This window comes from Crinia signifera, chromosome 9 (assembly GCF_055691185.1).
Source record: "Crinia signifera chromosome 9, ASM5569118v1, whole genome shotgun sequence".
Taxonomy (NCBI): domain Eukaryota; kingdom Metazoa; phylum Chordata; class Amphibia; order Anura; family Myobatrachidae; genus Crinia; species Crinia signifera.
The window spans coordinates 25341000-25354739 of NC_139225.1; the positions used below are offsets into that span (position 1 = coordinate 25341000).

Sequence of the window (13740 nt, forward strand, 5' to 3'; positions counted from 1 at the left end):
AACCTAATGCTTGTGTTGACCTTGTCGATTCATGCCAAGCAAAGCTCTACATTTATTGGGTGTCCTCGTGCTCCGCTGTGCAAATTGACGCCCCAAATACATGTCGATCTTTTGTCACTGTTGACCTAGTACACCGGTTCTTAAAGTCGGTCCTCAGGACCCCACACAGTGCATGTTTACCGTGGCCCCTCACAGAATCAAGTGAAATAATTAGCTCCACCTGTGGATCTTTTAAAATGTGTCAGTCAGTAATGAGTGCACCTATTGGGTGACCTGGAAAACGTGAGCTGTGTGGGGTCCTGAGGACCGAGTTTGAGAACCACTGACATGTCAACCTTTTGGTCAATGACAACGTTGACATCTGTAACAGAGAATAAAGAGGACTCGTCACATAAAAAGCCTTTTATTTACACGTGAAGTGTTGGAGACAAATGCAGCAGATCCCACGGGGAGCGGATCAGCCTGCAGAAGACGCGGGAGCGACTCTGGGCGGACTCTCGGCTGCAAGAAGGAAGCTACACGTGAGTCCACAGAGAGCGGCATCCACAACCCATCTTTGTATCCACTTAGGAATATTTGGTATTGGAGATCTTTTTCCAAAGCAAAGTCTTGAGGTTGTTTAAGACAAGGGAATGGTGGACCTCCATCTGGCTGGCCAGACCACTGAGAGTCATGCAAGTCCGAAGCTGCTTCTGCAGCTCCTCCTTTAAGTCCGAAGGAGTACCGTAGAGCAGGTACTCCTGCAGCAACCGGCACGCCTTGGCCAGGTTTGGCTGGATGACGTCGTTTTTGCACTGTTTCATGAGTTTGTCGCAGGCGGCGGTGCAGTCTCTGCCGAAGGTGCAGTCCGAGTTCTGCTCGCAGTGCCGGCCCTTGAGGAACCCTCGTATAGTCATTTCCGTGGCCACCTTCCTCAGGTCCACCACTTTGAAGTCGTATTTTTCATTGTACCCAATGTTCTTGTAGCTGGTTTCGCAGATGAAGAAGCTGCCGTAGGTTCCGTGAAAGATCTCCTCCACGAACTCCAGCAGCCCGATGGATATTTTGGCTCTCCTCGGCCAGGCGGGGGCGAACCACTGGTGGATGATCCTGTGCAGGGGAGACGGCAGCAGGTTCTGCAGGAAGCCGGGGATCTGGGTGCCGTAGAGGGAATCGTGGGGGATCTTCTCTGTGACGTAGAGGTCCCCGCAGTGGCCCAGCAGCTGAGACGTGTGCTCCTTCTCGTGCAAGGACAACATGAGCAGGAACTCGTTCAGCTGCAGCAGAGCCCAGATAGACTTCGCCTCGGCCAGGGACACCTTCCCGTCATCGTTTACATCTGCTATGGTTAGGATCCGACCGACCAAAACCGCCAGGGACGTCTGGTCTCCCAGGTTATCCTGCAGGGGGAGTAGAGGAGCTGGGGTTATATTATATGGGCAGGACAACCATTTATACATCTAGGCCAGGGGTTCTCAAACTCGGTCCTTAGGACCCCACACAGTTCACGTTTTCCAGGTCACCCACATGTGCACAGGCGCACTCATTACTCATTGACACATTTTAAAAGATCCGCAGGTGAAGCTAATTATTTCACCTGTGATTCCGTGAGGAGACCTGCAAAACATGCACTGTGTGGGGTCCTGAGGACCGACTTTGAGAACCTGTGATCTAGGCAGTAGAAGCAGTAACTGTGCACCTGTCTCGGATTATTATTCTGCGGTTCTCTAAAGACATGGATGCAGCCGGTGTCTAACCAATACCAATGCAGGCAGGGTGCCAGCGTTCACTATAACAACGCTGGCATTCCGACTGCCTTCAGATGACCAGCGCCAAAACCTCAAATAGATCAGGATCCTGATGCCGGAATACTGACAGTCGGGATCCCAATGGGTAAGTATGCAGAGAGCGGAAGCCTGGGGTTTAGGCACATGTGGGGAGACTTCGGGTTAGACTGCAGGGGTGGGTTTAGGCAACGGGATATGAGGGTCATGGTTAGCATCCCGCCAGAGCCTGTCGGGATTTCCTCTATCGGGATGCTGGGGTCAGGCTTATGACCGCTGAAATCCTGAGCACTAGGATGCCATATGTAAACCTTAATATGATTCCGTTAGCAACACATCACAATGCACATGATATGACGCCCGGTTGCTGATGTTCCACAAGGTGGCGCTGTAACCCCTGTCCTGTCTGCATCTACAGTATCTATTTATATCTATATAGTATAAGGTTCAAAGCGGAGGCCACACACAATAACGCACTGCCACAATGATCTGTGTGATACTGCAGGTGGAAGGTGAATGAGACCCTGCCCTCCCTACTCCCTTGTGCCACAACCGGGCACAGGTTCCGCCCAGAACACCAGGGAACAATATATATTGTCTGGTGACTGTGTTTATTCACTAAGATGGGACGTTGCTACGGGCATATCCAGTCTCGGTTCTCACCTTTAAGAAGCTCAGTAGCATTTCCTTGAATTCATCCATGGAGGTCCCCCTGGTGGGTTTATCGAAGAGGACAAGTTCCCTCCGAGGGGCGGCATCTGGGTTATTCTCCACTTTCAAATTCTCCTCCACGCCACATTTAATGATGACCTCTCTGTCCCTCCATAGCCCCCTGTAGACCTGTGTGGGCAACAGAAAGGTTAGACATCTCCGTATGGGCCGCACACAAAGCAGCATGTATCCCCCATGCATGAGCTAATATAGAGACTGAGGCGCAAGGCATGAGTGCCTCACTGACGCATGTGGTAACCATGGGTGAGATGAACAGACGTTTTCTGCCCAACACGGAGGGGATGATACTGTCCCTCACTGATGAGTTCTAACAAGAGCAGAGCAGTTTGCCGGAAAACCCATCGCATATAAGGCAGGGACTCCACTGACAGTGTGAGGGACGTAATCCAATTTAGGGGGCTGATCGTTCTGGTGGTCTTGTGATTAATGACAGCCATAGGCTTCTTCAATCTCCAGGTCCCGATGTTGAGTTGTCCTCTAACTGGACATGATCTGCCTCTGTCATTACTCCTCCCATCCATGGAGCTACAGACTCCTCCCACTCCAGTATATCATGCAAAATAAGGCTAATATGTAAATGAGCAACTAACTGGTGACAGCACAATCCCTCCGCCGCAGCAGAACTGGAGGGAATGTGGTCAATCAGAACGTCAGTCTTTTGCTTTCCGTCAAAGGACCCAATGTGTGTTCTCTTCCTCTAATTTACCAACCCACCCAATAATGGTCCAATCAGGTTTCCCGGTGCTGGCAGCCCTGTGGGCCAGTGTTACGTGTGACTGGTGCCCAGGGTAGTGTTACGGTAATATGGTACCTGTTGGGTAGGTGAGGACGATAGGCACTGATGGAAGACCAGGGAATGGTCATCACACAAATCCTTGCAGGCAGAACCAGAAATGATGCCCTTCTTGTACTGGTCACACTGGAAAAGGGGAAAAAAAAACACCAGTTAAGAGGACGCTACCAGAAACACCCACAGACGACTTTAACACCAAAATCTGCAGATCAAAAATGAAGATATGTGATGTGCGGGGTTAATAATGTGTTTTATGACCCCCCACCATTCACCACAATCTGCAGAGACGGAGCCCCATGTAGAAAACTTACAGTACAATAAAACTCCACTTGGCATGTTCAGGGTAGAAAGAGTTAATTCTAGCACCCTGCATCATCTAGAACAGTGTGGTCTGTATGTCAGCACTGATATGCAGACCAAAATTGTGCTAGGAGCACCACAGCAGAGAACGACACCCCTGGCAGGGAAGAGGTGCTAGAATGAGCACTAGACAGAACCAACAGCCAGAAGTGCCCGTTTTTGGCAAGACTGCCCTGAATTCAAAGACTTCTGTATGGCGCAGCTTACAAAGAAGTGGGTGGAGCCTCACAGTCTAATGGAAATGATTAGGTGGCCCCCCCATGTACTGTCTGAAAGATTTACCGAATATATTGTATTACCAGGCTGGTCCCGTGGCTGTATATAATCTACCGGCAGACAAGCCAGGATCTAGAGTAATTCATTTCCCCTAAAAGGTCAATCTGACGAGCAGATAATAACCAGATGACTATACTCCGCTCTGAGCCAGTTCCTGACCGATTCTCGCCGCAGTAAAACATGTTCCACTCTATTTATTAAATCTGCATTTACACATCTGTGTGCAGAGCGCGATGCCCGGTTCTTAGCCGCGCCGATCCACTCAGTGCCCGTAATAAGGAAAATTTAAGACGTGTTCTGCCAGCCTCCCCCAGAATATAATCTATAGGACCACAACCTCAGTGCGGTCCAGAAAGGACCCATTTGGGGAACCATCCAATTGACTGAACTGTGGCCCTGTCCCTTTAACTGTGCAGGAGAGACAGGATTTGTTTTCTCATTCCACCTCATTGCAAGAAGAGCCGAGAGGGAGAGATAGATGGGCTACAATGGTGATTTCTCTTGTCTTTCATCCCTTCCAGCTCCCCCATCAGCGCGCCGCGCGGCCCTTACACAGCAGAAGGATCCTAACAGACTTCAATAAATAAATTAGTCCCAGCAGACGGTGCGTCAATACTGTGTTATCAGTCCGTCTTTAACAGTAACCTCCATCTGACAGAAGGAGAAGTACCTTAATTAAAACAGAGTGGCAGGCGGCTCACCGCAAAATATCTGCCAGCGTCTGGGAGAGACAAAGCACTTTTCAGCAGGCCGGCTCTTAATGGCGTTGCCGGCCCAGGCTAGACTGCTTTATACTGTAAAGCAGGGTGGATAACTCGGTCCTAGAGATCTACCAATAGGTCATGTTTTCCAGACCACCTAGCTGGTGCACAGGTGCAGTCATTACTGTCACATTTCCTGGGGCACAGGTGTAGTCATTACTAACTGCCACATTTCCCAGCCCACCTAGCTGGTGCACAGGTGCAGTCATTACTAACTCACATTTCCAAGACCATCTTGTTGGTACACAGGTGCAGTCATTACTAGTCTTCACATTTCCCAGACCACTTAGCTGGGGCACAGGTGTAGTCATTACGAACGGTCACATTTCCCAGATCACCTAGCTGGTGCACAGGTGCATTTATTACTAACTGTCACATTTCCCAGACCATCTAGCTGGTGCACAGGTGCAGTCATTATGGTCACACTTCCCAGATCATCTAGCTGGTGCACAGGTGCATTCATTACTAACTGTCACATTTCCCAGACCACAGCTGTAGTCATTACTAACTGTCACATTGATTGATTGATGATTACACCTGTGCACCTGCTAGTTGGTCTGGGACATGTGATCGTTAGTAATGACTGCACCTGTGCATCAGCTAGGCGGTCTGGGAAATGTGACCATAATGACTGCACCTGTGCACAATCATTACTAACTGTCACATTTCCCAGACCATCTAGCTGGTGTACAGGTGCAGTCATTATGGTCACATTTCCCAGACCGCCTAGCTGATGCACAGGTGCAGTCATTACTAACGGTCACATTTCCCAGACCACCTAGCAGGTGCACAGGTGTAATCGTTACTAACTGTCACATTTCCCAGACCGCCTAGCTGATGCACAGGTGCAGTCATTACTAACGGTCACATTTCGCAGACCACCTTGCAGGTGCACAGGTGTAATCATTACTAACGGTCACATTTCCCAGACCACCTAGCTGGTGCACAGGTGCAGTCATTATGGTCACATTTCCCAGACTACCTAGCTGATGCACAGGTGCAGTCATTACTAACGGTCACATTTCCCAGACCACCTTGCAGGTGCACAGGTGTAATCATTACTAACGGTCACATTTCCCAGACCACCAAGCTGGTGCACAGGTGCAGTCATTATGGTCACATTTCCCAGACCGCCTAGCTGATGCACAGGTGCAGTCATTACTAACGTTCACATTTTCTAACCTGCTGCATTCAGTCCTAACCAACACATTCTACAGATCCACGTGTCGTCTGGGAGACATGGACTGTTGATAGATCTCAAGGACCAGTTTGGCCATCCCTGCTGCAGACAGCAGGCATAGTTATTGTTCACCCGTGGTGGACAGAGTTTTAATATCCCACAGGTGGTGCCATTTATAAAAGGTCATCAGACGATGTATCAGTCCTTAGTGGCGGATATGTACTGCTGAATATCACGCCTGACACATCTGAGTAGGGTTGCTCATCAGTGGCAACCATCGATGGTTTAAGTTCTAAAATATTTACTAGTGATGGTTGAGTGCCCATGGCCATTTGTCCTCACACCATAGTTGGTCACCAGGTCATTGGATTTACAATGGGGGCCATCTGTATTCTACCAGCGATAGCCAAGCGATCAGGTTTGAATCCGTAGTTGCGCCAAACATCCCTACCTGGCGCACCAGCTACCGTGCGAGACTGCTCACGTATCACTCAAATGGACCACAATGAGGGAGAGCACTGAATGACCCTACAGGGCCGGGCATGGAATGTGTAGTCCAGCTGCTGTTGGACTACACATTCCAGCATGCCCTGCCACAGTTTTAGAAAGGCCTTGACAGCCAACGGTGGCAGGGCCTGCTGGGATGTTTAGTTCCACAGCAGCTGCAGAACCTCTCTAATGAGGGACACTGGCAGCCCGATTCCTATTTTCAGCACAACGTTCAGACTTAAAGACACTGTATGTTCCTCTGACTATTCCTATCCTTCTGTGACCCCGACATGTGATCTTTAGGACTGGGGCGTCCCGGACAAAGGGCGCATTGACTGGCACTGGAAACCAAGGCAGAATGAAGCCCACAGGGCCGTATTGTGTAAGTTCCAGCTGTTAGAGGTTTCTGCCCCTTTCGCTCCCACTACAAAGGCTTCCCAGGCATCAAACTGTGAACAAAGCGGCACTGGATACGGGGTGATCGCTGGAAGTATTACGTGTCCTGTCATTATACGGCGAGCGTTCTGTAAGTGGATTTCGGGAAAGTCATCCAAGTGCCAAGTACACGAGACCCACTGCCTTGCGCGGGACAGGGTTCTGGATTAAAGGATCTACAGTGTCTAGATAGAGTCCATAGATCGACATGCGCAAGGTTGGTAGTGACAAAAGGTCAACATATGAATACGCTGACATGAGTTTTTCACATTGTTTTGGTGTCAATGTCGACACCTGTCAACAGGGGCGTAACTAGTTATTTGTAGGCCCCATAGCAAAAGTTTGTAAGGGCCCCCTATTTAGCAACTGATGGTGATAAATGTATGTAAAACATATTACTAAGACAACAAAGATGGGCCCCCTTCAGCTCTGGGCCCCATAGCAGCTGCACCCCTTGCACCTATGGTAGTTACGCCTTTGCCTGTCAACATGAACCACAAATTAGTGTAGTGGTCACCTTACCGTTCCCAATCGTAGTCTATTGGATCGGAAAGCATGAAAAAGTCCCCAAACTGTGAGGAAAAAATCACGAAAAACTCAAATTGATCTTTTAATGTGACCTTTTTGTGTACATCAACATTGTGTCATGTTTATCTTATGCATGTTGCATGTTGACCTTTTGGCGTCAACCTACTATCGGGATACGGTCATTAGGTCGACATGCATTGGGTCGACCACTGAAAGTCAACATGGCTTAGGTCAACACATGACATGGCTACGGTCGACAGGGTTGGAATGTCGACGCAAGCATTATGTAGCCAATGGCAAGGTCGACATGAGTTTTTCACTTTGTTTTTTTTGAGCCGACATGCACCGACAGGCTGAATTTCATGCCCTACCAACTACTTGTGTCTGAACACAACGCGCGCTGACGCTCTACACAACTGACGCGCTACACCTAGACGGTGTCCATGTCGATTGTGTCGACATTAGGGCCAAAAAAGTCCTGTTGACTGCCAACCTTGCCATTGTTGACCTAATATTTGTGTCGACCTTTCAACCTATATCATGTGTCCACCTAATATTGGTCAACCTAATGGCCCATATCCTTAACTATCTATCTACACACTGGAGATCTATCATCTGTGGATATGGGAACAGGTACTGGAGTCCCTTCTCTATAAGGGGAGCGTCCAGCGAGGATGGATAAAAGAATACGATAGATAGAGGATTTCCAGATCTCCCAGGAGCCCTTATTAAGCCCAAGACTTCCTACCGGTTGGCGGCCAACAAATGATTGCGTTCGGGTATTCCACCAGGTGTTCCGCAGCGATAAGTGCGTTGCGTTGTTTCCATTAAAAAGTTACCCCCACCCCCCAAAATGTCCCTCTGCTGCGCCGTAATTAGGGCGCAGATTAAACAGCGCATTTGTTTTAACGGTTTAAATAGTTGAATGCAAATAAGTCGTGCGGACAGAAGAATAGAGGGGGAGAAATGTCTTTTATTGGACTGGAAAGTGGCGTCGGATTCTGCTCGGATTTCTAATTACAGCTGCAATAAACAGAAAGCTTTTCAGGCTCCGGCAAGAAGTGGTTTCTATGCAGAAGGCTCCAGCTAATGAATATTAATGACCGAGCCACTTGTAAGCCCCACTGCAGCATTAATTATGCGACTCTGGGCCGTCATATGCAGATTCGCCTGTAAGTCACGTTTTTTGCTTTAAAAACTGAGCGACTCGGAGTGCGCGCCGGCTCTGCCCAGAGCCAGGGGCCTTGGACTGGGGCAGGGGAAAGGTTGGCACCGCACGCTGGATGGGTAGCAATGTCACAGAGCCAGGCCATCTGTCCTGGCTGCGCTCATACCTGGTAATGAACCTGACAATTAGGCCGGATGCTGGAGGAATCAGAAATGTTCTCTTACAGCCAGGCCTGGAGGCTTATTAGGGCCTGATTCAGGGATGTACGTTCAGGATGCGGCAGCGAAGAACCCATACTCAGACACAGGGCCAGATGCACTTAGCTTCAAAAGTGATAAAATGGAGAGTGATAAACAGCCAGCCAATCAGTTCCTGCCTGACATTTTTCAAACACAGTCTGTGACATGGCAGGTAGGAGCTGATTGGCTGGCTGTTTATCACCATTTTATCACTTTTGAAGCTTAGTGCATCTGGCCCACGGTGCGCCAATATGCAAACACGAAGGCCATGGGTTTTGTATATGGAAGCTCTCTGAGGGCTTTGCAAATGAGATGGTTATGGAAGTTCTGCGGGAGCCCTGTGGCTAGGAAGTGAGGCATCACAGTCGCAGCCTCAAACACGCCCCCAAGGTGTTTGTGACACACCTGCGTTTTGACCACCAATACCTGTTACCCCCCCTAAAACTCTCCATCATTTTGCAAATAAAGCTTTGCTCCTCTGACTCAGACCTCGTGCCTCATTGATGCATCCAATCAGATCATTGCGAGCGCTTGTAAACCAAAGAAAATTTTGGGAGGCTGGGGTTACAGCACCTAGGCAATTTCTATTACCCCTAAACTTAAACAAAATATGTTTTTTTGGGGTCATTGGTACAGCCCCACGATTCTGTTTGTATGCAGCACACGGATTGCAACCAACACAACAGACAAATGTGATTTTGGCTGCAGGCTGACGCTGAGAGGCCATCTCATTGTAGGCGCAGGCCCGTCCCCTCACTCCCAGGCCTCTCATCTCCATGGCAATCACAAAGAATGCCCTTCCGGGACTTATCTGGGTTCATTAGAATGTTATTATTTCATCATTAATCTCTCACATTCATGGCTGCCAATGGATCTGGCAACACAACAGGGCGATGTTTGCCGAGGAATCCTGCGCCCCAGCTGGTAAGAGACGGACTCTCTCAACCCCTCCCCCTCACCCATACAACACAGGAACCGGTGCAGGACCAGTGGCGGGGACACTGGAGCTGAGCAGCGTCAGTAGTAAAATGGGAGCAATAATACGTCAACTAGCAGAATGAGTCTGGGGTTATTCTAATCCGTTCGCACGGGCGACCGATGGTGTGCGTCTGTGCATGCATCTCTGTGCATGTACAGACGCAGGGTGCGTCAGGCAGCCCGATTAGCATATGGGAACACGCACTGCAAGGGGGGGGCACCGCAAGGCTGCAAATTCGCGATGAGTTCTATAGAGACAATGGTATTTCTGAACTGCGCAGCTTGGGAACATACACGCTGCAAGCCACCCTGCTAAATAAATGTGCTTTTTATTGCATGGACTTAAAAGGCTTCGCGGGAATGACGATTTCATTTCTAATTTACAGATGAATTCACTAAAAATGACTTGGTGGCAAAAAAATAAATTTGTGCCGTTAGTTACAGTGTAAATACCCGTCCATCAAACCATATAAATCACTGAGACGATTGGGTAATTAGAACACAGCCAATGAGCCTTCTGGATCTCTGCCGCTACCATCGGAACATCTCCAGGATCAGATCCCCTCATATCCCACCTGGACTACTGCAACCTCTTTCTGATTGGCTGCTACTTTATCTCTCTCCAAGGCTGAGTACATCAGCCTGCCTCATGGGTGTGGATCAACATGCATTAGGTCGACGTGGGGCAAGGGTGACATGAGTTGTGTCAATGTCGACATAAACATTAGTGTTCCGTGTGGCTCGCTGCATTCGGCAGACCATTATATTCTCCCTCTAAGGGATGGTAAAAACTCATGTCGACCCTTTTCTATGTTGACCTTTTGATCATGTCTACCTAATGCATGTGTAGACATTTTACCTGTCGACCAATAGTGGCCAACCTTTTGACTACTGACCGCAGACCCTGCCTTATAATGCCTTGTTTGGCGGGATTGGCTTAGACCCGCTCGTTGCGGGCTGAATTTGGTCCCCCGGCCGATGGAAGGGGTCTGCACATGTGTGAATATGCGCATGTGAAAACCCCCTGAGGGAACGCGTTTGCTCCACAGTGGGAGGAGTGGGGGAGGGTAGGCGGCTGGAGCAGGGGAAGTGCTGGGCACTCCCCTGCACACACAGGTGTGTCAATGCCTGCTTGGGGAAGAGGGGGGTGTGGTTGACATCACATGACATCATTGACCTCCCTGAATTCGTCCATCTCCGGCCAAGATAAAAGACTTTTATCTGCACATGGGGAAAAAAAAATTGTTCGATGGTCAGTGACTTATCAAATGATTTTTCGCCCGTGCGAACGCATGCGAGGGAATACGTAAGCATACACATCCCCTTGCAGGTAAATGCGGGGATTCGTGCGGTGGATAGGTGCGGTCGGCTGGGCAGTGTTTACCTGTTCACTAGGCTGTGAACATACGGAACCCAGCAGAGAGGTCTGAATCAGGCCCTTTGTACAGTGCTGCAGAGCCAAGAAGCCTTTTAAACAACACTATCAATAACTAATCAAAGTGGCTTTTATTCCCCTATTCACCAGCCAACGGCTCCGTGTAAATTGTTTTTTGTAGATAAAAATAACCATCTTTAATTAAGGTGTACACATCATCATTAATAAACATGTGACAATGAATTGGGTAGCTACTGCAGAGCTGGTTAGTAAAGCAAGCAAAGCAATCAACTGGGTAAAACCATGCTGCACTGCAGGGGGGGCAGATGTACCAGGTGCATGTTCCATCGTTTGCACCGTAAAGGGTGGCAGGGGGGTAGGCAATTGGCGGCAACAGGAGACGTCCCCATAAAAATGTTGGGCGTTCCTATGCAGACACAGGTGTGGCAATGCATGCTCGGCGTGGGCGGCTGACGTCACATGACATGTCACATGACACGCCCACCACCTCTTCGGCCATCTGAAAAGTAAGTACGGACTTACTACCATTAACCTCTAGTAAACACCCTATAGACAAATCAGCATTGGTAAACCCAAAATGCAGCTTCAGACCCTGTATGCCTCGCCGGACCCCACATTTACCTTGTAGAACAGTGACTGGATCACAGTCATCTTCCCAGTAATTCGCTGTTAATTCCGAATCTGTCATGAACATGGCGGCAACAGCACTGCGTGCTATAAATGTGTTGCGACCTTTACCGCGCTACACCGGTAATGTGTTTTATTGTATTTACGAACGAGAAATAACGCTGAAAGACCCGTTTCCTTATAATAAAACTGCAAATTCGACTCTCGCAGGTTTTCCCCCATTGTTTAAAGACGCCTACATTTTTTTTTGCTACGGATTTTAATTGGTGGTTGCTACGGCAAAGCCAGATTTTTTCTGATCTCCGAGGTTCGTGTTTTAAAGAGAGAAAAAAAAAACTGCGTCTTAAAGAGCCAGCGGTGCAGGCGGGAGCCGGTGCCTTAATCAATCTCAGCTGTTTGATCATTTCTAATTTGTTTAAAGCTATCGCTGCAAACGCAGACAGAGCAACAGCTCCACCGAGGCAGAGGGATCATCTACATTGAAGGGAGCGCAATAGTGAAAACAAAAATACAGGCAGAAAATGATTGGTTCATTAAAATAATGGATGGGGGAAGAGGCCCTGTTGGTATGTTTCTGTGACTTTGCTCAATACGTCAATGTCTTCCATCATTACCCATAATATTATTTTTGTGACCTATGCACCAGATCCCTCCGATCCAAATGTCTTGCTTTTATATCTGTATGGATCCATCGTTATTCTGCCTCCATTTTGATTTATTGCTTCTAGTAACCACCAATGTATGTTGTGAAAAACGGTAAAGAAACGATGTGGAATGATACAGAGATTTCCTGAAGGCGTTGGTGGAGAACAGCCTACCATCCCCCACTTGGGAGGTCCTATCGGGAAGACCAGCAGCGATGGTCATCGTAATACAGAGATTTCCTGATGGCGTTGGTGGAGAACAGCCTACCATCCCCCACTTGGGAGGTCCTATCGGGAAGACCAGCAGCGATGGTCATCATAATACAGAGATTTCCTGATGGCGTTGGTGGAGAACAGCCTACCATCCCTCACTTGGGAGGTCCTATCGGGAAGACCAGCAGCAATGGTCATCAGTGTTCTCAACTTGCTGACCCTCTGAAAGGCTTTGGGAGGAGGACTATGAAGAAGTATTGTCGGCAAAGGCCCAAAACGCGAGTTTGTGTTTCAGTTCTCACACTCTTCCAGAAGCAGATATCACTGAGACAGAATGAGCATTTGGTTACGCTGTCCACTGTATACAGGTATTTTTGAAGGCTGGACACATAGTGACTGGCTATTATGGTCACCTGCTGACTGCAGGAATGTCCTGAGAAACATAGGTTAGATGCCTACTGGCCTGGAGATATCATGGGCTTATTTCCAGAGAGAAGCCTGTTTCTGATCCCCAAGTGGCAGTAAACTGGACATACTGGGTTTTACTTCCATATGGTAGTTCTGGACAAGGAAGACATTGTACCTCAATTTTCTGGCCGATCCTAACCAAAAAGAGCTTGCTTTGCAACAGTTTTAGCATGGCCAAATAGCAAAACTGTAGCAGGGCATGCTGGAATGTGTAGTTCAACAACATCTGGAGGGCCAAAGGTTCTCCATCCCTGGTCTAGGCACTGTACAGGCTCTTCAAATGGGGAGCGTTAGGTTTGGTCTATGGACTGGTCAACAGTGGACAGATTACCAATAGCCCTATAGGATTCCAATCCAATCCATAGTTTGGTCCCTATATTACCGTTACAGAAGGCTAATATAGACCGCAACGTATAGAGAAGCACCAGATGTATCTATAAAGAATGCACATTCCCAAAGCAGTGGCGGCACCACCCCCCCCCCCCTCTGTAGCCGCCCCCGCAGAGCCCAAGGTATGGCTTTTACTCAGTAACAAGCGAATACATTTCCTGTTCATTATCCGCAGGGACAGCTCCTCCGTATAACTGCATTATACACTCCTATGACTCAGAGGACCGTTGTCTAAGGCGAGCAGACGTGTGGCCTTCACCTAGTCACATAAGATAACAATTCTCCATGTGAATGTGTTCT

At 48.6% G+C, this 13740-nt stretch overlaps 1 protein-coding gene across 2 annotated transcripts in view; it reads right to left on the reverse strand.

Annotated features, from left to right (window-relative positions):
- Nucleotides 1–387: 387 nt before the first annotated feature.
- The window catches only part of DIPK1B (divergent protein kinase domain 1B), an 82258-nt gene continuing 68905 nt past the window's right edge, over nucleotides 388–13740 (reverse strand). For both annotated transcript variants that reach the window (XM_083158600.1, XM_083158601.1), the window contains exons 4-6: nucleotides 3307–3414; nucleotides 2427–2603; nucleotides 388–1379 (exon numbers count right to left, since the gene is read on the reverse strand). In XM_083158600.1, the coding sequence (XP_083014726.1) occupies nucleotides 567–1379; nucleotides 2427–2603; nucleotides 3307–3414 (1098 nt within the window). In that variant the 3' untranslated portion in view covers nucleotides 388–566. The remainder of the gene's footprint in view (nucleotides 1380–2426; nucleotides 2604–3306; nucleotides 3415–13740) is intronic.